The 27,420-nt window shown below is 36.5% G+C and overlaps 1 protein-coding gene across 2 annotated transcripts; it reads right to left on the bottom strand.

Moving 5' to 3' along the window:
• LOC136260484 (uncharacterized) lies at positions 1-27,383 on the bottom strand. Of its 2 annotated transcripts, XM_066054222.1 has the most exons (34): positions 27,274-27,383; positions 18,280-18,570; positions 17,448-17,759; positions 16,693-17,004; positions 16,145-16,414; positions 15,844-15,888; positions 15,117-15,398; positions 14,668-14,939; positions 14,401-14,608; positions 13,317-13,417; positions 12,350-12,457; positions 10,930-10,999; positions 8,142-8,243; positions 7,838-8,081; positions 7,725-7,776; positions 7,606-7,674; positions 7,339-7,447; positions 7,165-7,287; positions 6,427-6,502; positions 5,968-6,058; positions 5,856-5,908; positions 5,413-5,518; positions 5,259-5,362; positions 5,095-5,206; positions 4,881-5,037; positions 4,764-4,830; positions 4,645-4,711; positions 4,493-4,590; positions 4,210-4,336; positions 4,125-4,166; positions 4,017-4,073; positions 2,779-2,821; positions 2,540-2,683; positions 1-409 (listed from the first exon to the last, which is right to left on the bottom strand). In XM_066054222.1, coding segments are annotated over exons 1-34 (4,494 nt in total). In that variant the 5' UTR covers positions 27,275-27,383; the 3' UTR covers positions 1-230. The 2 variants fall into 2 exon arrangements, with proteins under 2 accessions (XP_065910294.1, XP_065910295.1); XM_066054223.1 differs by lacking the exon at positions 18,280-18,570 and having other exon boundaries at positions 27,274-27,357.
• Positions 27,384-27,420: the final 37 nt, after the last annotated feature.

Below are 27,420 nucleotides of genomic sequence, written 5' to 3'. Positions count from 1 at the left end.
TGGAGATAAAAGCAATTATTATAAATGCAGTAGGAAAAGTACAAAAACAACAAGATATATCTCTATTACACAAATAATAATGCTAACAGTAGCATACACAATTAAAGCTACAGAATATAGTTGCAGCAGTTAAACATGTGTTATTTAGCACATTAACATAGCATAAGTGATCAGCATACTATTAAACAATACAAATACCACAAAATATAAACTACAATGTGTACAAGCAGTTACAAGGTGGTAGTTTCTTCTTCTTTTACACTTTTGTTAGTGTAAACAACAGCTTGACGGTTTCTACCCAAATAATCTGATGGCTTTATGATACCTTTAGTGCTGAGTCGGTGTCGATGTGATTTCATGGTGTCGTGTGCATCAAAGGAAAATTCATCTACCGTGTTAGCCATGTTAACTGGAAAAATAAACATCACCACTTAATAGACTTTCCAGATATTTGCTATAACAATACGTAGTGGCTATTCATCCAGTTCCGGACACCAAGTTATATAGGCTAACATCCGATCACCCATCATAACTTAAAATAATATCAATTACACTAGTTGTATGAAGGGTGAGTTTGAGGCGAGCTAGCGTTGGAGCATGCAAAGCAAGTGTCCCAGTGAACCCTAGCTCACCTCGATCACACCAAAAACTTAACAGGCAAACTTAAGAATAGTGTTAGGGTCAGGTTCAGCTTTGGCTTCTTCTTCACCCAGCCTTCTTACTATATACAGGTTACTTATTGAATCACATTTATAAGATAGAAAATAAAGGAGCTGGGTAGCTAGCAGCAGTAACACAGCTAGTACAACCATTCACCCCAGTGGTCCAGGTTTGAGCCCCAGAAGTTTTGCATATTTTGCCAACTTTTTTGTCAAAGTGTTTAACCCTATATAGGGATGCAGCAATTATGCCAGCATAATTCCGGGCATAATAGGTTTGTGTGGGATTCAGGAATTATGCTAGCATTTTGAGGTGATTATAAAGCTTTAACAGTACAAATTGCACAATTCCATAAAAAGATCAAGATACTCTAATAGAGCAGTCAGAAACTATAATAGAACAGTCACTGAATATTATTTACTCTAATAAAGCAGTCACGTTGAACTGAAATATTCTAATACAGCAACCAGCTAAAGAATTCAAGACTATTTGAAGCTTAAACATCAATGAAAATGGTCTGATACATCAATAAACTGGCAATATTAGCCAATTATGGTGGCACAATTTTGGGAATAATGGGCAATTCTCAAAAGTAGAATAGGTGCTTTTTCTTAGCACTGCTCAAAAGCATAATGCTCAATTTTTGGAGCATAATAGCCTCATTCCTAATTATATATGGAACTGGACAAATAGCCCCTTCCAGATAATAATTGCTATATATTAATAGTATGTAAGGTACATGACCTGACTGTCTATAGAGTCTAGTACTACATATGATATCACTTGTATAGTACTCTGTATATATGATACTGCTAAACAACTGTTAACATGTTGGTTGCTGTGGCCCACCCCTGGGAGTAGTGGCAACCACCACCATTTATTAAGGACTCTATTACACATATATATGTGCTCAGTCTATCATTATTTGCCTAGTTATACACACCACTCTTCCACCGCACCGAGTTCTATCATTGCCTACTTTTCCTAATGCTAATTACATAACATATTTTCCACAAAGCTGGTAGTGTATAGAACAATACACAACAATCAACAAGAACACAATGACACCATAATAGCAACGAGATTATATATACATGCGATTATGCATGACATGACAATAATAGATTATATAATAATATTTATCTATATTATAATAGAGAGCATGAGTTTGAATGAATAACAGGCAACTGAGGAAATCATAGGGCAGGCAGTAAGCTCTTCCACAAACAGGGTAGATGAATGAACATAGCATTTGCAACTTAGTATTGTCTGGAAAACAAGTGATGATAGCAAACTGCTAAGACATGTCAAACCGCAGCAATTGATGACTAGCAACCAAAAATGATAGACATAGCTATATCACAAACATTAATATTATCATAGATTGATAAAGTTTTACAACTACATAACTATCATTTAATTCACCTGGCCTCAATCCTCAGTCACTACCTAACTATATGCAATAAGTAACAAAAATTGTGCAATAACAAATAGCAAACCTTATATAAACATACAGTGTACAAGTGGCCATGCATATATGTGGACATATATCTAATCCATATCCAAATAGTGGGCGGGTGGGTGAGAACTTTTGTTTTACTAGAAGCCTTTCACCTTTTGACAACGTGGTGTGTCACATGACCCAAACCTGTTAAACCAGTTTACAGATTATGTAATGCTTGAAACCATTTCAACATTACTGCACTTAGGTCGTAGCACACCCTTAGGTACATAGCCTAATCATAACAATTATATGCAGGTTCTATATTCCTACACAGCATGCATGTTAACTTCAATTTATTGTGATGCAATAAACTACATTGAAATGTGTTTATGCATACATGTGTGTGTGGCTAGCCTAGTTACAACAGATCCTCACATGGATTTGGTACACATGACCTGTGCTCCTGATAGTATTCTGGGGCCAAGTTAGTAGATGAGACAACATATTCATTTTGGATAACTTTGTTGTATTTTTCCAATGATATCTCTGCATTTGGTTGGCCTTTTGTGCTACTGCTCACTATACAAATAATACGATGATAAAATCTTGGCAGTACAAAAAGAGATGCAAATAAACAATGCTGTCATAATCACAATACACCATTAAAGACATACTTGTTTCCTTTTGAAGTGTCCAAGGTCTTAACGTATCACCACCCTGCATTTAATTTTAGAAGTAAACAGGTTGTATGAAGCATCATGATAAAAACATTCTATTAGAACTTATTAGAGTACAAAAATGACGTACACCTGCAGATATACTAGTGAACATCTAATCCCTACTTCACTCTATATACCTATGACCGAATAGGAATTAAATGTTCACTAGTATATCTGCAGGTGTGGGTGACCTCCCTTGTTTCCCTACCTTTTTTTCTATGATCCCTAATCAATCTTAAAATTCCTAATTTTTCCTTATACTTGTTTGTTTACTTTTTTGTAACATTATTATGACTGGTGAACCCATACATACCACATCAAAAGAAAGGATGGTGCCAGAGTTAATGTTTTCACCTGAATGCATAGCTCAGCTATCAATTACTGACTTGAAGGTAAAGTGGCCATTACGCTTTGCTTTCTGCTAAGTTTAGTCCATTACACAATACCACAATGAAGAACAGTAGTAGAAGAGCCTCTGCAATCAATCCAGTCACCATGCAAAATACAGACGATTCGTGCTTCCCAACTATCAATTACTGGCTTGAAAGTGAAGTGGCTATTATGCTTTGTTTTCACCTATTTTCAGCCCATTATACAGCATTACAAATGAAGAACAGTATTAGAAGCGCCTCTGCAATCAATCCAGTCATCATGGAAAATACGGACGATTCCCATTTACAAATGCAGGGAAGCCATGCATTATACTATCGACACATTGGGCTGTCAACAAGGGACACAAAGGAGGACAAAGGTAAGTCCATGATGCATGTATTGTACATACCACGGTATGCCAAAAAGCGTGTCTTGGGATGAAGTGATGTCAAACAGTGAAAAAACAAGCCTGTAGTCTTAGCCATTATCAAGTTATGCTTGCCTGAAGGTATCAGGCAGGCAGGCAGTTAGCCAGAAGAAAATTCCATTATTTTTTTAACAATCTATTGGAGGTATTTAGAATTGTACCGAAGGCACTTTTGGGCTTGGGTATACCTAACCAATACTGCCAAGGAGCCAGGATGGTATTGTGAAGCTGGTTTTGGGGTGATACTTTTGGCTAGAAAATCCAAACCTCTAATATACAGTAGTACCATACTGTAGGATACTGAATTAACTATACAAAAGCCTACATGGCTACAAACAACTCTACCACCATGTAAATTGATACTGGCACACACAAATGGCAGTGATCCACTTACTGTACTAGTAAATAGTTTACTGATGTCTGCTCTTTTTACCATAATACGTTCTCGAAACTGTCAAGAAAGGTATGCAGACAAGTAAAACTCAACTAAATGAGACTATACCTTTTCATTTCTCAACACATAAAAAAGGAATATAAACATTCCCTATAACAAGTAATAGTTACAATAAACAACTGGTGGAATATACCTGAAGTGAGTTGAACACAGTGAACAGCCAAGCAAAGACAACAGTTTCTTCATTCACAGCAAAAATTCCAAAAATCCAAGTGGTGCCAAGCAATGGCAGAAGAACACAAGCAGCTTTTACTATAGCACTAGAAATTATAACATCTTTTTCTCAAATGTACATACGCATTGTCTGCACACATTTGTACACTAAATGTAACACCATAAACCATAAAACATGCAGTTAATCAACTCGTTATTAAAAGGAATACAATATGCATATACACTAATTTTGTCACTAGTACCTGGCAACATTCAATTTTGATGTTTGTTCTGCTGACAAATTATTCCTTTTAGTCAAAAGAATCCGTCGCAATGTCATACCAATGAAAAACACATTAACCTATTGCAAATATAGCTACATTATACATGTGGATGTAAAAATAATTGTACCAACCATTATGATCAGTATTATGGGAGCAATGAAAGCCCAATTAGCACCATTAGTATCTGATATCCAACAGCTACACAATACAAATAGTCTTAAAATGTACACACTGTAAGGTTTGCACTAACGCTCTGCTAGTTCCATAGTGCTCATGAGAAACTGCAACTGATATGACCACAACAGGTATTGGCAGTCCTATTATAAATAATGCTAATTATTTGAAATACAGATATTGTTTTTCGTACCCCAACCAAGGCATGTGAAGAATTTCCACTCCTTAAAAAATCCTTTATAGAATACCAAGTACAGTAATAAAAATAGTAAAAAGCCTTCACAAAGCATCCAGCTGAATGCTGCAAGGAACAAATAATGAAGTAGCAATGCCACTACTAAACATCCACGCTATGTAACAGAGACATCATTTATTTCAAACACCTTCAAGATGATTTTAAAACTCACATCAGAATCTACAGCTGTTTCGATGCCACTGACAAACACCAGTAAGCCCAAAAGAAGTGAAAGAGAAAGATTAAAGTGTATGTAGTGTTGGACTTGATTAAAAACATGCTTTCTAAAAAAACCACCAAAAATTACAATGGACACATACAGATCTTTTATATTACCTATAGAGGAAAATTGCTGCTAGAGTAAGTAAGAGGCAAACAATGGATATAGAACACCCAATATAACTGACAACAGAGAGTGCTGTATCATCAACAGTGTTACCCTTCACAGAAAAAAACACATCAATTTAACATAACATAACATCTTACATACCTCTCCAGATGCAACTAAAACTGCAAAGCTGGTTAAGTGAGAACTAACACACTGGATGTATGTGTCATTAGTTCCATTGACTGTTATTCCAGCATTAGACCATTCACTATAGGATAGAAGTGTACTACAGTTAGCACATACTTGTGTTGCATATACGTACAATATTTTGATAAGTCAGTAAAGGTAACATACTAGATCATATGTAACTAGCTCAAGTGTAGGTTCAAAATATAAGTAGGGCCTTACAAGTACTATTTAATACCTTTAAGCCGTATGTAATTAATGGTAACATTTCAAAGAAGATATTTTGAAGGTTGCGTGACTTGTGTTCTAACTAATATGATTGGATAACTTACACGGCATGTAGAAAAATAGAATGGATTGGCTTAGAATCAAATTTACGTGTTCTTAAACAAGTTATATATGTAATACAATGCACTGACCTTTCAGTAAAATTCCAGAAATAGCATCCAGCATCTGGGTTGCTAATATTTTGCTGTAGTAATTTAAAAGCATGTATGTATTATCACAGTTGTCTTAAGCTTGCATACACACCTTGTCAATCTTGAAGGTGAGGAAAACAGCTTCATCTTTTGGTAGAGAGCTAGATATCTGACTTGACACAACTGAACTCCTGATGGCTTTCCTACATAACAGTTGTTAACTGCAATGAATCTGAGGGGCTAAAAACTTTCATTTGTTTTCACGATTCACTAAACTTCAAAGAATTTCTGTCCCCAAATATAGCAGGATGAATACTCTTTGCACTAAATCCTTCACACATACACAAAGTTATTTCTGTGAAAGTTTTATACTTAATTTACAAAATGAGACACAGGTAATGTATACCCTAACACATAAAATTCATAGACATATTTGAGTGCATTGGTTGTAAGGAAGGGAAATATTCCAAGCTACATCTGTCATTCATGCCTTATTACATACTAAAAAGATAAGCACACATAGAAAATAGCAAGTATACCACAATATTCTTCCTAATATATTTAAACTCACATTGTGGAGTTCTGTGATCTTTGTAGCAAAGGTCCCAGAGTTGTTGCTATGAAGTTCACTACTGTAGCTGCTTCACCTGAAACAACAGCATAATTATATAAATTAAAGTCATGATTTTGTGCAACTAATTGTGATTTAGAAAGCTCTGAAATTAAAACAGGAGTGGACCTCAACAATAGTTACATATTGTACATATGCACAGTAAAATGAACTAAAGTGAGAAGCTAACAAGATAGTGACCAGTTTACAGGGTGTAGTATGCTCAGCATACAAGGAATGTTCTTGCTAGGGAGTTTATGGGCATGCTCTCCAAGAGATTAACTGGTGGGGTTTCTCACTGAAATGATCCATGGAATTTGTAACATCACGCAGGAATAGGAGTTAGTAAAAGATCAGGGCAATCAGAATAACTAGCACTTGTTGCCTTAAAACAATTGAAGGAACCTTTGCCATGCTAATAATGTAATATGCTACACTACACATTCACACTTCCTTGTTTTTTCAAAAGCTACAGTATAACTACTGATTGCTCTATTAGAGTATCTGGACCTACTATAAAATTCAACTAGTTGAAAAGTGGTAGACTCCACTCCTGAATTTAGACATTAATAATTTACTGAATTAATTGATGATGCAGAAAATATTATATTACATAAATTTGCAAGACAGGTCTGATATGTTTTAATCAATTGTAATGTAATCAGCATGTAGCATTTGTTTATTAACATATTAACTTGCCTTGTTGAAGCAAAGCATTTCTTGGAATTATGACTTCAATTCCTTCAAACAGTGATGCAACATTATCATCATCCTTATTTGGAAAGACAATATCTTTATCTGATGGTGTCTGCACTTCTATAACTACAAAAAACAATTATAAATTTAAAGCTCTAAAAACAGAAGGACTCATACAAAGATTGTTTCCTTCAATGCTTAGTGGTCCACTTGATAAGTTTCCATGTGCACTTGCTAAAGTACTAGCTACTCTTTCAGTTGTACTAAGGACCATGGATGATTCGTTCTACAAGTAGGCAAGGAAATGTCATTAATATAAGTAAACTATGTCATGTAATTTCTGTTCAAAACATTGGTACTTTAGCATATAACAATAATTATCTTTAATTTTAAATGGTGCTACACACTACAAAGAAAAAACACAAGGTTTGTATTTGTTACTACCTTTTCTGCAACTCTAAAAGAAGCATCATTCCTTTCATCCAATATGACATCAACAACTCCCACAATATCCTAACAAAGGTGAAATAAGTCCAGTTCATCTGTATTATCAAGGATCTTACTGTTGAAATATTTCGTAGTTGTTTATCATCATTATTTGAGTCAATTGCAACACTGCAACACATTTATCATAATTTTTACAATACAGCCAATATTTGCTCCTATTCATACATACCTCAATATACTGTTTAAAATGTCATTTGAATTTTGTAAATCCATTGGCAGTATTGGAGTGGTTGAAGAGTTGAGAATATCACTTAATCTACTTGTGATATCAACCAGTTCAGTGAAGCTTGCATTGTTATCCAGAGCTTCCACTTCTTTTATGATATTTACTACTTCAACCGATTGACACTGTGAGACATCTATTGTACTATCATTCCAGTTTAGATTTTCATCACAAAATCTTGTGGCAAAGCCTGTGTTTGTATATGCCAGTGTGTACTCAATATACATATGGTTCACATTATTTAAAATACCTAATGATTCAATTCCACCTGGACACTTTTGTTTAGCAACACTACCAGCAGCTGTTTCTGGCCATAAAATTTGCCAAACCGAATCCCTGGTTTCATTACATCCTAAACAATTTAATACACAACATTGTTATTTGGCATGAAAGATCAAACTTGGCAACTCTAGCAATACATTAATGTGCTTGTGGTTATACAAGATGTACATCTAAAAGCTTACATATTTATGCACACTATATCACACAACATGTTCTGCTCAATGTACTGTTCTGTTAGTATGTATGTGGCAATCAGTGATACGCTGACTAATTAGTGCTCACAGACTACTCTGATCTCATTTATATCATTTAGTAGTTAGTAATTTTTTTTTTTACTTCTATAATATTGAATCATGATACAGTACAATAGTACTGTATAGTAGGGACCACAAGGTTTGGGCGTGGTCCATTAAAAACATCACCCAAAAACCAGCCTCACCTTTCCCTGACAGCAATGAGGCAGTATTTGTTAGGCAAAACTTGACCCAAAAAAAGCCTCGTTGACTCAAAACGCAATTGCTATGGAATTTTCTACTGACTAACTGACTGGCTGACTGATGCCTTCATACAAGTGTAAGTTGATAATGGCTAAGGTTATGGGCTTGATTTTCTTCACTGTTCAATGTCGATTCAGCCAGACAAGTGTCTTTTGGTATATCATAGTGCATGCAATACATTCTTCATGCACTTACCAATGTCCTCCTTTGTGTCCCATTCATCTTTGCTAACAGCAAAAGGTGTCGATTTGGTGGTAGTGCATGATGGCTGCCTTTCATGTCCGTATTTTTCATAGTGGCTACTTTGATTGCAGAGGCACTTTTTGAACAGTTCTTGATTTGTAATGCTGTGTAACAGGTTGACAACAAAGCGTAATTGATACTACAATAATTGATAGCTGGGGTGCACGGTGCCATTTCTTTTGATGTGGCAGGCATGAGTTCACCAGTCATAATAATTTTATTTTACAAAATAGTTAACAAAAAAGTACACAAAAAATTGGAATTTTCAACTAGAGTAGGGACCATAGCACATTGATAAAAAGTACTGAAACAAGCTGGAGTAGTGCACAATATTAAATCACAGTAAAACAATAAGAAGTGTTATATCCCTACTGTGCTCAAGATACCATAATGGAAATGCACACAATAAGGATATAGCACTTCTTATTGTTTTACTGTGATTTAATATTATGCACTACTCCAGCTTGTTTCAGTACTTTTTATCGATGTGCTATGGTCCCTATTCTAGTTGAAAATTCCAATTTTTTGTGTATTGTATTTATACAAATAAAATGAAAATTTTGGAATAAATTTAATTAGAAATTACAGGTAGTGAACAAAGGAGGTTGCCAACACCTGAAGATATACTGGTGGCATTAAATCTTTACTACATGACTGAAGTAGGGATTTAATGTCCACTAGTATATCTTCAGGTGTAGGCAACCTCCCTGATTTCACAACTTTTTGTTTCAATGATCCCTAATGGAATTTAAAATTCCTTATAGTTGCTTTTTACCTTTTTTGCAAAATTATTATGTCTGGTAAACCCATGTATGCCGCATTAGGAGAAAGAATGGTGCCAGGCTTATTGTTTTCATCTGAATGTATACCCCAACTATTGATTACTGAAAAAAAATAGCGAAGTGGCCATTACACTTCGTTCTCAGCTATTTTCAGCCCATTACCCAGTGTTACAAACAAAGAACACTACGAGAAGGACATCTGCAATCAATCCAATCACAATGGAAAACTCGATTCCTGTTACAAAGGTAGGGATGCCATCATGCAGCACTACTGCAAATCAACACCTTGCACTGTCAGCAAAGATAAATGAGACACAAAGGAGAACACAGGTAAGTTCATGAAGCATGCATTGTAATGATTGTATGTACTGTGGTATGCCAAAAGGTATCTGTCAGGCTGAAACGACATCTAACAGTGAAAAAATCAAGCCCATACTCTTAGCCATTATCAAGTTACATTGTCTGAAGGTATCAGCCAATCATTCATTCAGTCAGTCAGTCAGTCAGTCAGGCAGTTACTCAGTCAGTCAGTAGAAATTCCACTAAATAATTTTTCTTGACTTTGTAGCAACCTATTGGAAGTCATACTGAAGGTACTTTTTGGCTTGGTGATAACTAACCAATACTGTCAAGGCGCCATGAATGTATTGTGAGGATGGTTTTAGGGTGATATTTTTGGCCAGAAAACCCAAACTTTAATATACAGTACTATTGTAGTGTATGATTACAATGAAACCTTACATCAAAGAAAAACAGAGAGAATTACATCAAGAACATATCGACAAACTACCCTCTTTTTAAAAGATCCACTATTCACACTCAATAGAAGGATCAGTATACACTAATAGAGCAGTCAAATACCCTAATATAACAGTACAATGATTCAACAAAACTGCTGAAATAACACTAAACTACAGTATTGTGACATACATTTTTTCAAGGGGACATGCCCCAAAACCCCACTAGCTTTTCATGTTTCTCATGCTAAGGTATGTTTCAGATACCTACACAATAGCAAACCCAAAAAGGCTCATTTTTTCTCTGAAAAGAACCCCCACTGAAATCCTGGTTATGGGCCTGTATATGTGGTAGTTAAAGTGAAAGTTAAACCCTACCACATTAGTAGGCATTTATAGTCTTACTGACATATTGTTTGATCTCAAATTGTGGGACAGAAACTAGTTAAACCCCTACTATATTCACAGAATATGTATTTATATTTAACAAGTCTTACCATTAGGAACTGCTTCTGGACAGCCATATCTGCCATTATTTGAATTGGAAAGCAATTCTGGACATTCATCCTGTTAATCAAAAAAAGCTCATTCGTATAAATACATACATGGAATCTATGACAAAATAGCAAAGATGTGAAAGTGTGTAGCATTCAAACATCTGGATTTATAAAGTTGTGAAATCAAAGGTGGCAGCCAAAAAATTGTTGCAATGATATAAATTTTAATTACGTAGCAATGCTGTCATCATTAAAACTGATTAGCATTAACAGTGTTGCAGCCATTTCTTCACCATGTTTATGGGGGGCAGCAACCTTTTTACACAGTTTGGCTGTTTTAGTATAGATATTACATTTTGTATCAGTGTGACTGCACTATAGTAGAGTATCTGGGTTAAATACTTTCTACAAGTGATCAGTTTTTGCACCACATATATAAATGATTTATAACCCAATTTCTTCTAAACCACTGTAAGGCTATTCTAAAATTACAAGTTTTAGGAATTTCAAGTTTGATTAGGGATCATAGAAAAAAAGTAAGGAAACAAGGGAGGTTGCCTACACCTGCAGATATACTATTGAACATTTAATCCCTAATTCAGTCTATACCCAAAACCATGACTGAATTAGGGATTAAATGTTCACTAGCATATCTGCAGGTATAGGCGAACTCTCTTGTTTCCTGGCTTTTTTTTTTCTATGATCCCTAATCGAATTTGAAATTCCTAATTTTTCCTTAAACTTGTTTGTTTACTTTTTTTGTAACATTATCATGACTGGTAAACCACACATACTGCATCAAAAGAAAGGATGGCACCAGAATTAATGTTTTCATCTGAAAGCGTGCCCCAACCAATACTGCTTCGAAAGTGCAGTGGCCATTACACTTTGCTTTCAGCTATGTTCAGCCCATTACGCAGCGCTACATACAAAAAACAGTAGAAGAAGTGCCTCTGCAACAATCCAGTCACCACGAAAACACGATGATTCGTGTGCCCCTAACTATCAATTACTGCCTCGAAAGTGCAGCGGCCATTAAGTTTCGCTTTCAGCTATGTTCAGCCCGTTACACAGCGTTTCAAACGAAGAACAATGTTTACCAGATTAATTTTAGCAAGATCGGATAAGGCATTTGTGTTTTATGAATGTTTTTGTAAATTGTGAGAAAAGAAGAAAAACGTAAACAAAACTTTGTTCACTCATGCATATCTCAGGAATGGCTAGGGTTCCTATTAATAACACACAGTTGTGGTACGCCAGCTTCTCGGGCCACATGAGACACTAGATATTTGTGTATGGAAATACACACATAAGTATAAATAAGATATCACATGCGACACAATTAAATTATACCAGGAAATTCAGCCTGCAGTTATGTAACTATGAGGCACATATATCAAAAAAAAACAAATAAATTAACCTTTTGACAGGTTTGGTCATCACATGGTAGTTGTGCATCAGGAAAGTTATCACCATCTGAGTTCTTACCACAGAATACTCCATTGCCAGCAAAAGTTGGATTGTTACACTGTAATGATCAACAATGTAACCAATCACATAAAGACATAGCAAATAGTTATAGGTTGAAAATGGATGGATCTGACCTGTATAGTAGATTACAATCTACTCTACGTAGAAGTACTTTAAGAAATACAACTTGACCACATCATACTTTAACATTAAGTGAAAATAATTTCTCACATGCATAAAGCATTTTAGGATTGATTGATGGTTGTTTTGTGGGATGATCAAATGGCCAACCTAAAGATTAAAGGAATTAGAGCCAACAAAATACTATCCGATGAAATTAAGATATATATATATATATATATATATATACTATTAGGATTGAGTGTGATTACAAAGTATTTGCCTATACCTGCTAATATTCTCGCAAACAGTCTATTATGGATCTATGTACTAGGAAAGTCAGCATGAGCACACATGTATGTACTTCTATTTCAAGTTATTTGGATCTTTAGGTCTAACTGTTATTTGGGTCTTTATCAGCAACACATTCAACCTTGGTATATATCAGTACTAAATATCCTAACACCGCAAAGTGATACAGTGGAACCTCAGTTATCCAAACCCCTTCGGACCAGGGGTGGTCCATAAGTCTGAAAAGTCTGTATCTCTGAAACTGTGTATAAATAGCCTTAAAATAGCATAAAGAATTTTTTAATAATATCAGTATATTTTAACTACTCTAATAGAACAGTCACTACTCTAATAAAGCAGTCATTTCCATAGTTTAGTTAACCAATAATCCAGATAAGTGCGATCCAGATATCTGAGGTTCCACTGTATTTGCTTCTGATTATTTTTTACAGCAAAATTATGTGATAAAATGACTTAAGTATATGCTTTTGTTACAGCTTACATACATCACAACGTTCTTCTCCACATACACATGGTGGTGTACCAGCTCCAACACACACTACTTTTATAGATGACTCTCCATCAGATGAGTTACATGAACAGCTATCTGCATACAAACAGCATAAATGTGATTACCCAAAAACTAAGTAACAGAGATACAATTAACTTAAATCTAAGCAGATGTTTGTTGAATTATGCCACCAAATTATCCTTGCTGCAAAAAATATACCCTATTAGTATATATCGGGGAGTGATAAATAGTAGTTTTAGTGAAACACAGTAAGTAGGTACTGCAATAAATTTTTGAACAAGGTGAAATACTTGAATTTCATTGGTTACTTACAGGTATCTAAATCATGTAGATCCCTTGTTTATGTCTCAATAGATCCCTGTCTCTGGGGCAATACAAAACATGGCAATTACACGCCTGTAACAATGGGCATTTAACTGGATAGCAAGTTCAGTTACAAGTTACAGGGAGGTGTATTGGACTTGTTTCTACGATGAACACTACATTTCTCATGTCACAAACAGCTGTGAAGGTACAACAAACAGGAGTGAATGTACAACAACAAGTTGTGGTCTAAATTAGTTGGATATCGAAACACAGGGTTCCACGGAATTTAGAAACCCTCAGGCCCTGTAGTAGTGCCCTCGCTTCACTTTTGCACCACAACACAGCGCCTTTCGGGTTACTTAATTCCATACAACTCTATGTTTCAATGTCTAACTATTATTTAAAATTATCAACACCAGTAGTAATTAATTAAAGACCTTGCACATTTTAGTGTTCAAGTGTGAAGGATGTTTTCACAGTTCACTACTTATATAATTTGCATGGAATGAAATTAAAGGAAGCCTATAGAAACCAGTAGTACACTGATGTATTCGTTTATAATGAATACATCAGTTTTTAGACATAAACTGTGTTATACTCTTGTACAAGCAGTTTAATGCAATAAAACAAATAGCAGGACCTCCTCCCAAATTAGATCAAAGGCTGCATCTGTGCATATAGATAACTTTACAAAGCCTGCAGCATCAACCTAGCCTGTAACTATATTCAACCAACAGATATGGAGCACTCACTGCTTGGTTGAAAACCTTGAACTTCCAAACTATAGGTAGCATTGGGTAAAAATGAGTGTACAAGACCTTCAGTGCCTGATACTACATTCTCGGACAGTTGAACTTCAAATGATATGTGAATAGCTGTTGTATCTTGACTTCTTAGACTTCTGACTTCACTTCTAGGATTTCTTGTATTTTCATTGCTCTCCATAATATATAAAGTTAACTGAACAAAAGTAATGGGAAATTTCACTACCAAGTAATACAAATCTCTTTGAAACTCACATTTCTAGCTATTTTTATACCATACTCCTGGTCATTTGGTTCAACAAAGTTTGGTTGTAGTATAAGTGACACAATTATAATTGTCTGAGCGTTAGTAAACATGGTACAATCCACTGCATTCACAAGTCCCCATCTGCCATTCTCCAAACATGACCTTCTAATCTGGACACCATCTCTAAAGTGAGGATGCAACCTGGAACACCTATATGTTGCTGTACCACCTCGCTTTATAGCATCCCATAGTATCCCAAGAGCAAAGTCAGCCTCACATGCTATAAATATACAAAATATAATACTACAATATATAATAGCAAAACAGTCATTATATCTACAAAGTGTCACTACTGTATAAAAAAGGTTTGGTCAGTGACTTACACATAATATGTTATGATATGTATGCACAGCTATTTCTACTGTAGAGACACTTCTCCCAGTGGCTACTGACATACCTGGAAATATAGTAATCACAGTATCATCACCAATATCAGTATCAGAATTTACATCAATCACACAAGAGTAATCACCACTCTCCGATACATTGGGATTGATTATGGTTATCATCGTGTTTAGTCCAGCTGGTGCAAACATGTACCTCTCATCATCTAGCGAGATTTCTGTACCATTAAATAACCATTTTATAACAACTCCTGTTTGAGATGTTGAACAGTTAAGTGTTAATGGTTGTCCTTCAAGAGTAGTGTTACTACTGGAGTATATTTTAAGCGTTGGTACTAGAAAAACATGAGATGGCATTAGTATAGTATACAAATTACAATGCATCCTCAGTTATCTGAACACCTTTGTTCCTAGAGTTAGACAAAAGCATTCAGATAAGTGAATTTGTTTGACAGGCCTATTGATTTATATACAGATCTCTGTTCAATTACTCTAATAGAACAGTCATTTACTCTAATACAACACATGCTAATGACAAAATACCCTAATTGAACAATCAGTCTTAGTGTTTGGATAATCAAGATTTTCAGATAACTGAGGTTCGGATAAGTGAGTATCCACTGTTATATGCTTTCAGCCATTATTTCATCCTATTTAACATAACAGAAAAGAAAAAAAATTCTACTTGAGTGTTGAATAGCACAGCTTATATACAATAGTCTATAACTGTAGATTTAAAGATGTCATTTAAAATAGGCAATATATACTCTATACAATTACCTTCGTCATTTAGAGTTACAATTGCATTTGCTACTGTCACATTTCCTACAAAAATAGCAAGAAAAGTGGTAAATTACCTATCACAATAGTTTGAGTAAAAATCATTACAACAACTACATATATATATAAGTAGTCAATCTTTTCTGTTTTAATGTTGAATCCCTTTACATATATAAAACAAACAGACTATTATATTGATTCTAGCTGTATGCATACATTCAGTTAAGTCCAACATTGGTCAACGAAGCTATGAACGGCTAAGGTCTATCACATCTTATACACAATGCTTCAGAGCACTAACCAAGAATGACACTGTACATTCCTTCCAATGTGGTATCCACTGGTGGTAGCATATACACAAAATGTTGGAATATATCCAATTCCATAGGTTCTGGTAGATCAACTGTTATCTGGCTTGAATTAGTGAAGGAAAACACCAAAGAGTCTGATATTGCACTTTGTCCTATTTTGCTACCATCTGAGTCAATAGCAATGACAAACTCTAGTTCTTGTCTTGTGCCAAGTGTGGCAGATATAGTTGAATTACTCACCAACCTCACATATGGATTCTCTACAATGAGTGATCAGTTACAGAACAAGATATAACAATACACATCAATAACTTAGTTTTATGACAGTTACATGCTGTATATGGGGCAGTGAGGTAAGGAGAGAACTAAGAATTTGGTGTACAGGCTAGTATAGCAATCCGGATGGTTGAGTATCCAGAGTAATGTTACTCTTGAATGTTTTTACTCACTCCTGCAATAAGTATACCTATGGCAGCATGACTTTCTGAGAGCTATACCAACTGTCGCTATACAAACACAACATCTATATACATATAACCTGTTGTTATTGTAACATCAACAGATTCCACATCATATTCTAACAACCTGCACCGTACTGTTACTTCTCCTTCAATTATCTGCACCATCAGATTAGACAATGAGTTAGTGATATTATCAATGATGATGATATTGGCGCTACTGGTGGAATTAATCACTTCCCATCTGGCACTTTCATTGTTACGTGTGGTACAGTCTAATGAAAGTACTGCACCATCACCACTACCAGATCCATCAGAGTCAGCAGGAAAACTGTTAATTACTGCACCTGGTTCAACTTGGTATCCATTAAAGTTTACTACATTTACAAGTCCTGTGAGGAATACAGTGACACTGTAATTGATTTTTTATGCATCTAGATTGTCATGTATATCATTATGAAACAATTTATTGCTTTGATGTTTTTATAACAGTGAGTGATAGTAAGTGGGAATAGCTATTAACATTGTCTGGCTACACGGTGGGCATGGCTGGCTACACAGTGGGCATGGCTGGCTACACAGTGGGCATGGCTGGCTACACAGTGGGCATAGCTAACTACATGAACTGTGACTGTACTATTAGAGTATCTAGATCTTTGCAGCACAGGTGCAGTATTAATACATTACTGCAACGCAGTAAGTCACACATGGAAACTATGAACCTTGAAGACTCTATTAACAGCTATATAGTAGTAGTACACAATAATTTTTGCATACATGCAAACACAAAATATCAAGTATATAGTATGTTAATAATAACAATGGCATTACATACCTAATACCAGTAGCACAATAGACTTGTTCATAGCTATGGAGATGCCATTGTCAGTTTGACAGTAGTATTCACCAGCATCTAAGTTGCTTGGATAGAATATTTTTAAAGAGCTACTTGTTTTGAAAACTCCATTTTCATAGGATACTTGATAAGTTATGTTAACTCTGTCACTGCCATTAATCTCTTCACCATTTGAGGCCATCCATATAATGTCAGGCATTGGTAGACCATATGTAATGCAATGTAACACGACACTCTCTGACCATATATCTGTCACAACTCTGTTACCAGTATTTAAGAATGATGGTGGAACTAAAACAAAATAATTATGATAAATTACAAATGCTATTCATATACAGATTTACATGTGCACAATACATCTATACTTTTTTGTCAACAAATAATAATGTTATGCATCTTTCCTCCATGCATCAGACCTATGTATAGGTAATCCACAGCAATATTCTAAATAACCTCTATTAACCCTGAAGATGTGTATTGCCTGCTGCTAAAGAATGGCTAAATTTTTGAATCAACACAGCAAGAAATCTTGAAACTTTACATGGTATGTTAACATGTAGTTACCCTGATAAAACAATGCTAAGGTGCTATTAAATACAATCCTCCAAATTATTCAGTTTGCTGGCTACTCAAACATATGTGCACTTCAACTTATATTGCTGGATGACTTTTGCTTGTCGCTATATACATTGAATAAATTCCTCATTAGTAAGAAGAAACATGCTTCACTAGCATCTCCACAATTGCAGCATGTGAAACTCAGAGCACACACATGTTCGCACATCAAAAGACACAAAATTATGCAACTAACCATACACTATTAAACTTCCATCACTTGCATCACTTCCAGCTTCATTAGTAGCCTTGCATGTGTACATACCAGCATCAGACAAAGTTACGTTAACTATCACCAATATTTCCTGAGTTAAAGTTGTGCTAATTGGTATTCTATATCTGTCAGTGTCATAACCTAACAAGTTATCACCATTGAGCCTCCATACAACTGATGTGTAAGTGGCACTAGTAGTTAGACACTCAAGTGTAGCAGTGTCTCCAATGATAACTGTATTGTTAACTTGTTGAAAGGATATAACTGGAGACACTAAAAAACATTACTAATAGTTAGTCCCAGCACAGTACACTCACACAATGACAGTGGAAATTTTCTAACTTCATTACATATCTGCTAAAACTATTGATTTCTACTGAATGCAAATCAGACTTACATGAAGGCATACTAAATGCTAGATAAGATTATATGTAGTATATAGTTTTTATTATAGAGCCTTTCTAGAAGATTTCTCATAGTCTACTTCACTGTTACTACATTATGAAATCACATGCTTGCCAATGTTGACTATATCCATGCAAAACAGCTAAGCTGTAAAAAGAATGCGGCCTTCAAAAGCCTGGGTGAAAAAGTCATGAAATCAAAGGTGACAGCCAATAAATGGCTACAATGATATTGATTCCAATAAATCTTTATAATGACCAGGGTGCATAATTAAAACTGATTAAAATTACCAACACTGCAGCTATTTCTTAGCAGCCACCTTTGATTTCACCTTTGTGTCTATAAATGTATTTAATGCAGAAAATACTGTTTGTAAAACAGCTAACAACCTATTCCTTATTTTAAAAAAGAAATTCACAAAATATAAAAATATACACACATTGTGGAGGAATCACTAAGCCAAAAAAATCATGAAAAATCTCTGTTGTCTTGATGGAGAGTGATATGGAGGAATGCCTTCTCGATGTCTGCTGATATTGCATATTTGTGGATTTGAAAACGGAGAGGCGTGGAGCACAAGTCATTGAGGAAGTGTGGTCTGATTAATAGGCAGTCATCCTAAGACGGATGATTGGCAACCTAAGTGGTACATTTGACATCTACCGATTTAGAACAATCCTCTTTGTAGCGGTAATTTCACCATTTATTCTGTATGCCACACTACACCACCATCTGCAACAATGCGACAACCACTTGTCACATGACATGTTACAAAATTTGTATGTTGACAACATTCTTTCAGGGCATTCATCAGAGGCCGACATCATCAACTATTACCACAATTCCAGATCAATCCTACCTGAAGCATGTTTCAATCTGAGAGCTTGGGTAACCAATAGTCCACAGCTCAGAGCCATCACCCAGCAAGAGAAGTCAGCTATTTCTAGCAATGTATTGGGACTACTTTGGAACCCAATCTCTAATGAATTATCACTTACTCTCAAGAAACCAACAGTAACTGACAATCCACCCATTACTAAGAGAGAGCTGCTACAGGAATCTTCAAAACTATTCGACCCTATTGGCATAATGATTCCAGTCACCATTCAAGCAAAAATATTGATTCAGAAGATCTGGACATACCACATCGAATGGGATGAGCCATTTGGCCAAAAAGTGGCAAGGGATTGCTGAAGACTTTTATCAACTCCACTAGACAAATGCTAAAAGCATGAGGGACAAGCCTGATGATAAATCAAGAGTATATTATACATGGATGTCAAATAAACAGGGGGTTGACAGGTATGGCCCAAATCACATTCTATAACTTTTTAACGAGGTGCTTAAGTACTTTTCATTGTGCTTGTTTGATAAATTACTTAGCAGTATACATAAAACACCAAGCTTGCAGAACATCTTAAAAATGAATAACTTTACCATCACAGGATCAGAGATGTAAACTTGTGCTGGATGTTGTATAAGCAAAGTACAGGCAATACAGACAACTATGCATTAAAGGAGGGATAACATTAAAGACATCAGTGAGAAAAATTCTGGAAAGATATGCATTGCAGCATCCCAGAGGATTTTTATGACAAAGGAGTGTAGGGAGTGGCTGTGCCTTACTTAAATCTTGTAGTTTAAATATTAGATGTATAGTATAGCTATAGCATTATATTTTTGCACTGATTTCATCTGTCTCTGTGGCCGCATCTGACCGAAGACTTTTCAGGCATGTGTCATGTTCTCATTATTAATGATGATCATAGTGTTAAAGAAGAAAACAACAAATCATTGGTATAGTTAACAGCAATAAAAATCAAAACAAAAGGTATACAATCAGCATTAATTATTATAATATATTTAAGCCACTTCAACTGAATCTTTTGCTTGTTGGGCCAAACCCAGCTTAGATCAGAGTCAGTAGGTCAGTAAAATAACTTTTTTTTGCTGGCTGAAGAGTGATTTGCATTACTCAAACAGTAGCTAAGTTAAATTAAGATTGCTGTGCCACTTGTCAATAACCAACCATATGGTGAGTGTTCTTTCGCTTTATATAGAAATGCTAGATGCAGAGAGTCTGATAGAGCTAGGCATGCTGCAATGTCCACCGAAGAATGGGAAGCCGCACATCAATTAAGAAGAGACAGACACGTTGCAATGACGCCAGAACAGAGAGAAGTTCAATGCCAAAGAAACTTGCAACAACAGGCTAGACACCAACAACAAGCTAACAACAATTCATCCCAATCAATGTCTTCTTACTTAACTTGATCGTCCTGATGTAATACAAAGAATACAAGGCTTTCATAGAATCCTATCCTGTTTGGAGTATGTATTGTGATCAGTGTTGCGTTGATTCTCAAGTGCCGAAACTGTTCTCTATGGAAAACAACATGAACCCTGGTCCAGTACCTGCAAACTCTCTGTGAGTTACATATGTTTTTGATGCACAGGACAGTTCATAATAATTTAGTAGGGGAAGTTAAACTGACTGCTAAGGCCACTTCAACTGAATTTTTGTTTTCAGTCCTGACTAACCCTATATTTTCAGTGCAAAATATTTACGTTTATCACGTGGTCGGTCACCTTGTAAGTAGAGTAATGGCAAGTTGGAGTTACAAGTTACCTTTTATATAAGCCTGTCACCGATACAATTGATAGATACAGGCTTCAGCACAGGAATCAGAACCAGTTAACAGACAACCAATGAGACAATCAGCAGTAAAAGCAAAAACACTGATGTCAGACTGGGCTCAAACACTGTGTGCCCCCCCCAGAGGATGTAGAGGCTGAGCTGTAATAATTATAGTAGGCACTTGTAGTAGGCACTAGTTAGAATGTAAAGAGATCATGTGATTATAGTCATTGTGTGTGCATGAAGAGAAGTTGTATCCCTTTCTCTTCCGGTGATCCGAAGGTGAAACCAACGGGAACTACGACAGTCTCCCCCTACATCCTTATACTGTATGTTGCATTTGAAAGTGCATAAAGTTCTTTATTTCATTATCACAAGTACACAAAAAATCTTGGAATTTTCAACTAGAGTAGGAACCATAGCACGTCGATAAAAAGTACTGAAACAAGCTGGAGTAGTGCACGATATTAAATCGCAGTAAAACAATAAGAAGTGTTATATCCCTAGTGTGCCTATAATAACAAAAAATAATCACCTGCCCGCCCACATCAAAAAAGAAGTGACTAGCAATCTACGTGACTGGGCCTGCGAAAATAGGGCATGTGGGCACATGATTTTTGCCTACTTTTCAACGTTGCATCACTCATACCTTTTTGTACAATTATGCTATGGCATTGCAATTTTCAGCTCTTCATAAGAATTTAATTGGCATCATGATGCAAGTTACAGAATAGAAATATACATTCCCAGTACTGAGATATGACTTGTAGAGTGACGGGATGTAGTTTGTGCCCACATGCCCTGTTTTCACAGGCCTGGTCACCTATGTTGCCTGGCCTTAATGCTATGCCAGCTAGTACTACCACTGCTGGAGAATAATAATTTCACTTAGCTCACAATGTTTATGTTTACTCAGTCAAAAGTATTACCAAACTCAATCTCAGAAAAGATTAAATTTGCAAAATTTTCCTGCAGGGGCATGCCTCCAGACCTCCTAGATAGAACATGTTCCGGGTGTTGTACTAACTAGCTTAGCACACACACCCTTGGAAATCCTATATCCACCCCTGCCTCTCCTCTCAAACATAAATTTTCTAACTCCCCCCATGTTAAAGTATAAAGATGATACCTCAGCCCAGGAAAAAAATGATATAAATAAATAATAGAATTTTGTTAATTTAAAAATGAAGTAGGGATCTATGCAACAAAAAGTAGTGAAACAAGAGATAAATGATGGTATTACAGCATAGCTCAGTGGGAAAGTCCCAACTTTGGTATTGAGCAAAATAATTGTTATAGCTAATGTGCTGAAGTAGGGACTTTCCCACTGAGCTATGCTGTAATACCATCATTCATCTCTTGTTTCACTACTTTTCGTTGCATAGATCCCTACTTCATATTTAAACTAACAATTTTTTTAAATACTAGTTTTTTGTTGTAGCACAGCTAGCTACAATGTAACTTGTGACTGTTGCATTAGAGTGACTGTTGGATTAGAGTGACTGTTGCATTACAGTATAACTCGAGTCCGCCAAGAGATGTGCAGCTAGCTAGACCAATAAGGGGTGAGAGCATCTTGTTTACTGTTAAGTAAACAACTAGATCAGTTAAGAGGTATGGTCTCCGTACTCTATCGCCATTACTCCACCTAGATCTTTAATTGAAGGGCATGGTCGCGAACCTATCACGAACGGATCTCAATCATGAACTTACAGATATCTAGTTAGTATATCTCTTATAGTAGTGCCGGGACTGAAGTGCTTCAAAGCTGATTAGTATTTTACATACATACAAGAGCTAAAACAGTCAAGTTGGAAGGGAGACACTGGGCATAGTGGGGAAGGATGAATACAGGGTAAAGAGGGAAGAGTGGGAACTGGTAGGTACTAGAGGATTCAACACAGAGATGAATGGATGGTAATCATTGGAATATTAAAGTCAGAAGTCATTTCGTAAACAGAGGGATCTGGATCGGAAAATGCTAAAGGTCTATTACTAACTCTGAAATAATTCTGTGGTGTCTATATTATGTTGCTGAAAGAAAGTGTTGATACAGAAAATTAACACCTCGATATGGTTTCATTGGATGAAATAGAAGACAAGCAACCTGATTTAAGATGAAAGAAAAGATGAGGAGCAGAGGGCCTACACTCATCGGAACCCCAAAAGGCACATCCCACTGGTGAGTTTGTTGCTGTGGTGTAAAATGGTAGCCATGTGCTACTTCATTTGGCCTCTAGCCTTGTGACTGTGGTCAGTGAGGTAGTCAGGCAGTCAGTGAGACTAAAATTTGAGTTTGGCGATTTAAAAAAAAATTTATATCTAGCCACCTGTAAGTGTTTTGTTGTACTTAACGCTGTTTTATGTATTATATGGACTAGTACTATTCCGTAAAGATGATTTTTGTGGCGTAAAATGTCCCTAAAATGATTTTTAAAGGTAGAATTTTGGGCAACGCAAAATTTTCACCGCAATCCCTACTTAATGATATAAATAAACTAGTAATTTTAAAGATTGTAAATTAAAAAATGAAGTAGGGATCTATGCAACAAAAATAGTGAAACAAGAGATGAATGATGGTATTACAGCATAGCTCAGTGGGAAAGTCCCTACTTGGGCATTGAGCAAAATATGCCAAAGTAGGGACTTTCCCATGGAGCTATGCTGTAATACCACCATTCATCTCTTGTTTCACTACTTTTTGTTGCATAGATTCTTACTTCACTTTTAAATTTACAATTTTTAAAAAAAGGAGTTTGTTTAGTTTTTTTTGTTGTTTTTTTTTGTAGCACAGCTAGCTACAATGCAACTTATGACTGTTCTATTAGAATATCATAAATGCATGACTGTTGTATTAGAGTGACTGTTGTATTAGAGTATATCTCGAGTCAGCCAAGAGCTAGCTAGACTAATAAGGGGTGAGGTCATTTTGTTTGCTGTTAAGTAAACAGCTAGATTGTTAAGAGGTGTGGTCTCCATACTCTATTGCTATTAGTCCACCTAGATCTTTAATTGATGGGTGTGGTCATGAACCTATCGCAAACGGGATCCCAGTCGTGAACTTGCACATATATAGTCTTACAGGACTGAAGCACTTCTGAAATCCAGCTCTGAAATAATTCTGTGGCATCTATATAATGTTGCTGAAAGAAAGTGTTGATACAGAAAATTAATGCTTTGATATGGTTTTGTTGGATGAAGAAGGAGACAAGCAGCCTGATTGAAGATAAAAGAAAGACAAGGCGCAGAGGGTCTACACCCAAGAGGCACATCCCACTGGTGAGTTTGTTATTGTGGTGTAAAATGGTGGCTGTGCACTGCTTTGTTTTGGCCTCTAGCCTTGCGACTGTGGTCAGTGAGTGAGGCAGTGAGACTAAAATTCAAGTTTTGGCTTTTTTTTTAAATTCTATATCCGGCCACCTGTAAGCGTTTTATTTTATATATTATATGGACTAGTACTATTCCATAAAGGTGATTTTCGTCACGTAAAATGTTTCTAGGATGATGGCAGAATTTTGGATGGCACATGAAATTTTGAGGGTGATCCCTAGTCTCGCATGGCCAGACCGCTTTTTCTCTGCATGGCGCTTATCAATTTGTAAGTGCCTGCTCCGAAAAGGGGTCTGGAACGGTTAGCATAGGCAACTCGTTTCTAACACCCCCAACCACTGGTGTTAATGAATTCCAAATAGCTTTCACCCACATCTCATCCCACAAGCATTCAATATTCGAATTGTAAATCTGTTTTAGCATTTCAGTGTCAGTTGATGAGCCTTGCGCCACTCGAAGCGAGGCATGGATTTGGTGACAAAAGCGACTGACACTATGCCTAACAGCTAAACATATTTTGTGTTTTAAACCATACCACTTTCTTCTTCATGGTACTTGCCAGTGAAGCAGGTGTCACAGTCACAGCACAGTTTGAAATCTTGCTGTTGAAAAGGCGTAGAACTGAATATTGAATGTTTGTGGGTCGAGATGTGGGTGAAAGCTTGTTGGAATTCATTAACACCCTCCATAGTGGTTGGGGTGTTAGAAATGAGTTGCCTATGCTAACCTTCTTTGGAGCAGGCACTTATAATTTCCAATTGATAAGCGCCGTGCAGAGCAAAAGCGGTCTGGCCACACAAGATCCCTACTCAAGGGGGTGTCACGTCGGCACACGCTGCAGGTAGATCTGCAACCACAGTCAAAGTCTTGACTGGGAAAAATTTCACCTTTACCCTTGACTTACAGCGTTATCGTCTTTGACCTGTAACCTGAGTGTTTCTTGTCGAACTTTTGACCTTTGCTTATTTCTCTATTTTCCAATACGCACCTGCGCTTGTAACCCAGTATAATATTTTCTTGGTGCATGCTACCAACAGCTGGGAGAGAAAAATCCATGGCAAAATGCCTGTTGGAGCTTTGAAACATTTTCTTGGAGAAGCTTACTTCTTGTGAGTTACGTATAATTCTGTAAACTTCTATGTATAGTTTTCGATTGTGGGTTTTGAACTTTCCATCTCATCTTGACCCACTGTAAGAGCTATTTTGTGACCTTGACTGTTGACTTAGAGTTTGACCGCGGTCGCAGATTGACTTACAGCAAGAGCCTGAGTGACACCCCCTTGCTGTGGTACTACCGTACCGTTTGATAAATAATAATAATAAAATCTTACAACCAGAATCCATTAAGGAAACCTGTCAGTGTAGCATTTTTTTTTAAAAATAAGAAATGAAATTACAATGTTGCTGAAAGAGTGTCATACAATATGGGGGACACACAAAAAATTAACTCTACTACTACAAATGTACTACCACTACAACAACTACTACTACTACTACAAACTAAGGGGATTGTCATCATCAGACCCCAATATCTGAGGATCATTCTTGTATTGTTGGTCCATAAAACAACAGACAGTTGCTGGGGGAGATTTTTTCTAGCTAACTTGGGAGGAACACCACTACGAGGAGTGGTTCGGTCAGCAATGATGTTTAAAGATCTCAAAGCAAATGGGGTCCAGACTCCAAAAGTTTCCACTAAGGGAATAAAATCTGCTCCTATGCTCCTACCTTCACTACAGCTGCCAGATGTTCCTCATCCTTGGCCATCTCTCCAGCTGCAGCAGCCACCCCAGCATAAGAAGTAGATGAGGAAATATAAGACTTAAGCTGGCTGAGTAGTACTGACATCAAAATAGGCAGAGCGGCCATGCTGGAAGTCAGGATGGAAGATATCCCCCAGGCGTAAGCCATCATTATAGGAAGTATGCTGCTCCTTAATACCAGGGTGATCTTGTGATAGAGGATGTTGACCAGGGAATCATGATGATGGATTATGAGAACAGCCTAACAAATGATAGCATTAATTTTGATGTTTCACTGAATTGCAATTTAACAGCTACAGCCAGTTTTTTGTCCCTTACCTGCCATGACTGTAAGAGTCACTTAACACATACCATCATGAGCCATGCAGTTAGACTACTATAATAAGCTACAGTAAAGCTAGCTAGCTCACCAGTACATGCAACTCAAATAAAACTGAACGTTCATGCCGGGACGCTGAGACGCTGCCTAGGCGCCACTACAGCTTTGATCATGAAATTACCGAGACACCCCAGTAATGATAGCTACAGAACTTGAAAGGCAGCTAGCTAGCTAGCTGCGACGCCACTGGACTCGCCATGCTTTTCAAGTAAGGCATACTCAGCAGTGCGGCGACATTCATTTCTGGTGAGCAGGCAAGGCAGTTTTCGTTCCTGAAATTGTCCTCTGACTTTATAATGCTAGCATAGAATGCTATGGCTTTTCACTCAGTGGTCCCAATTAATCATGCATGTAATAACCGAAATAACGCTACCAGTGCACGCCGGCCCATTTCTATGCCGGAGTCATACCCCCCAGGCACTTTCTCAGTATCTTAGCTATGTACTATACGTAGTACTTACTACTCAATAAATCGCTGACGGAACCTCAACTTCTCCCGTTGATGATGAAATTGCCACAAAATGAACCGTCCTCGAAGCGGTGACATCAAATTACGTCCGTATTTTAATTTTAATTTTTTATAGCATGTAGCTATATATTCAAAAAAG

The sequence above is a fragment of the Dysidea avara genome, chromosome 7 (genome assembly GCF_963678975.1).
Source record: "Dysidea avara chromosome 7, odDysAvar1.4, whole genome shotgun sequence".
Classification (NCBI taxonomy): domain Eukaryota; kingdom Metazoa; phylum Porifera; class Demospongiae; order Dictyoceratida; family Dysideidae; genus Dysidea; species Dysidea avara.
The sequence above is the reverse complement of the archived record's forward strand: the minus strand, read 5'-3'. Positions and strand labels throughout refer to the sequence as shown.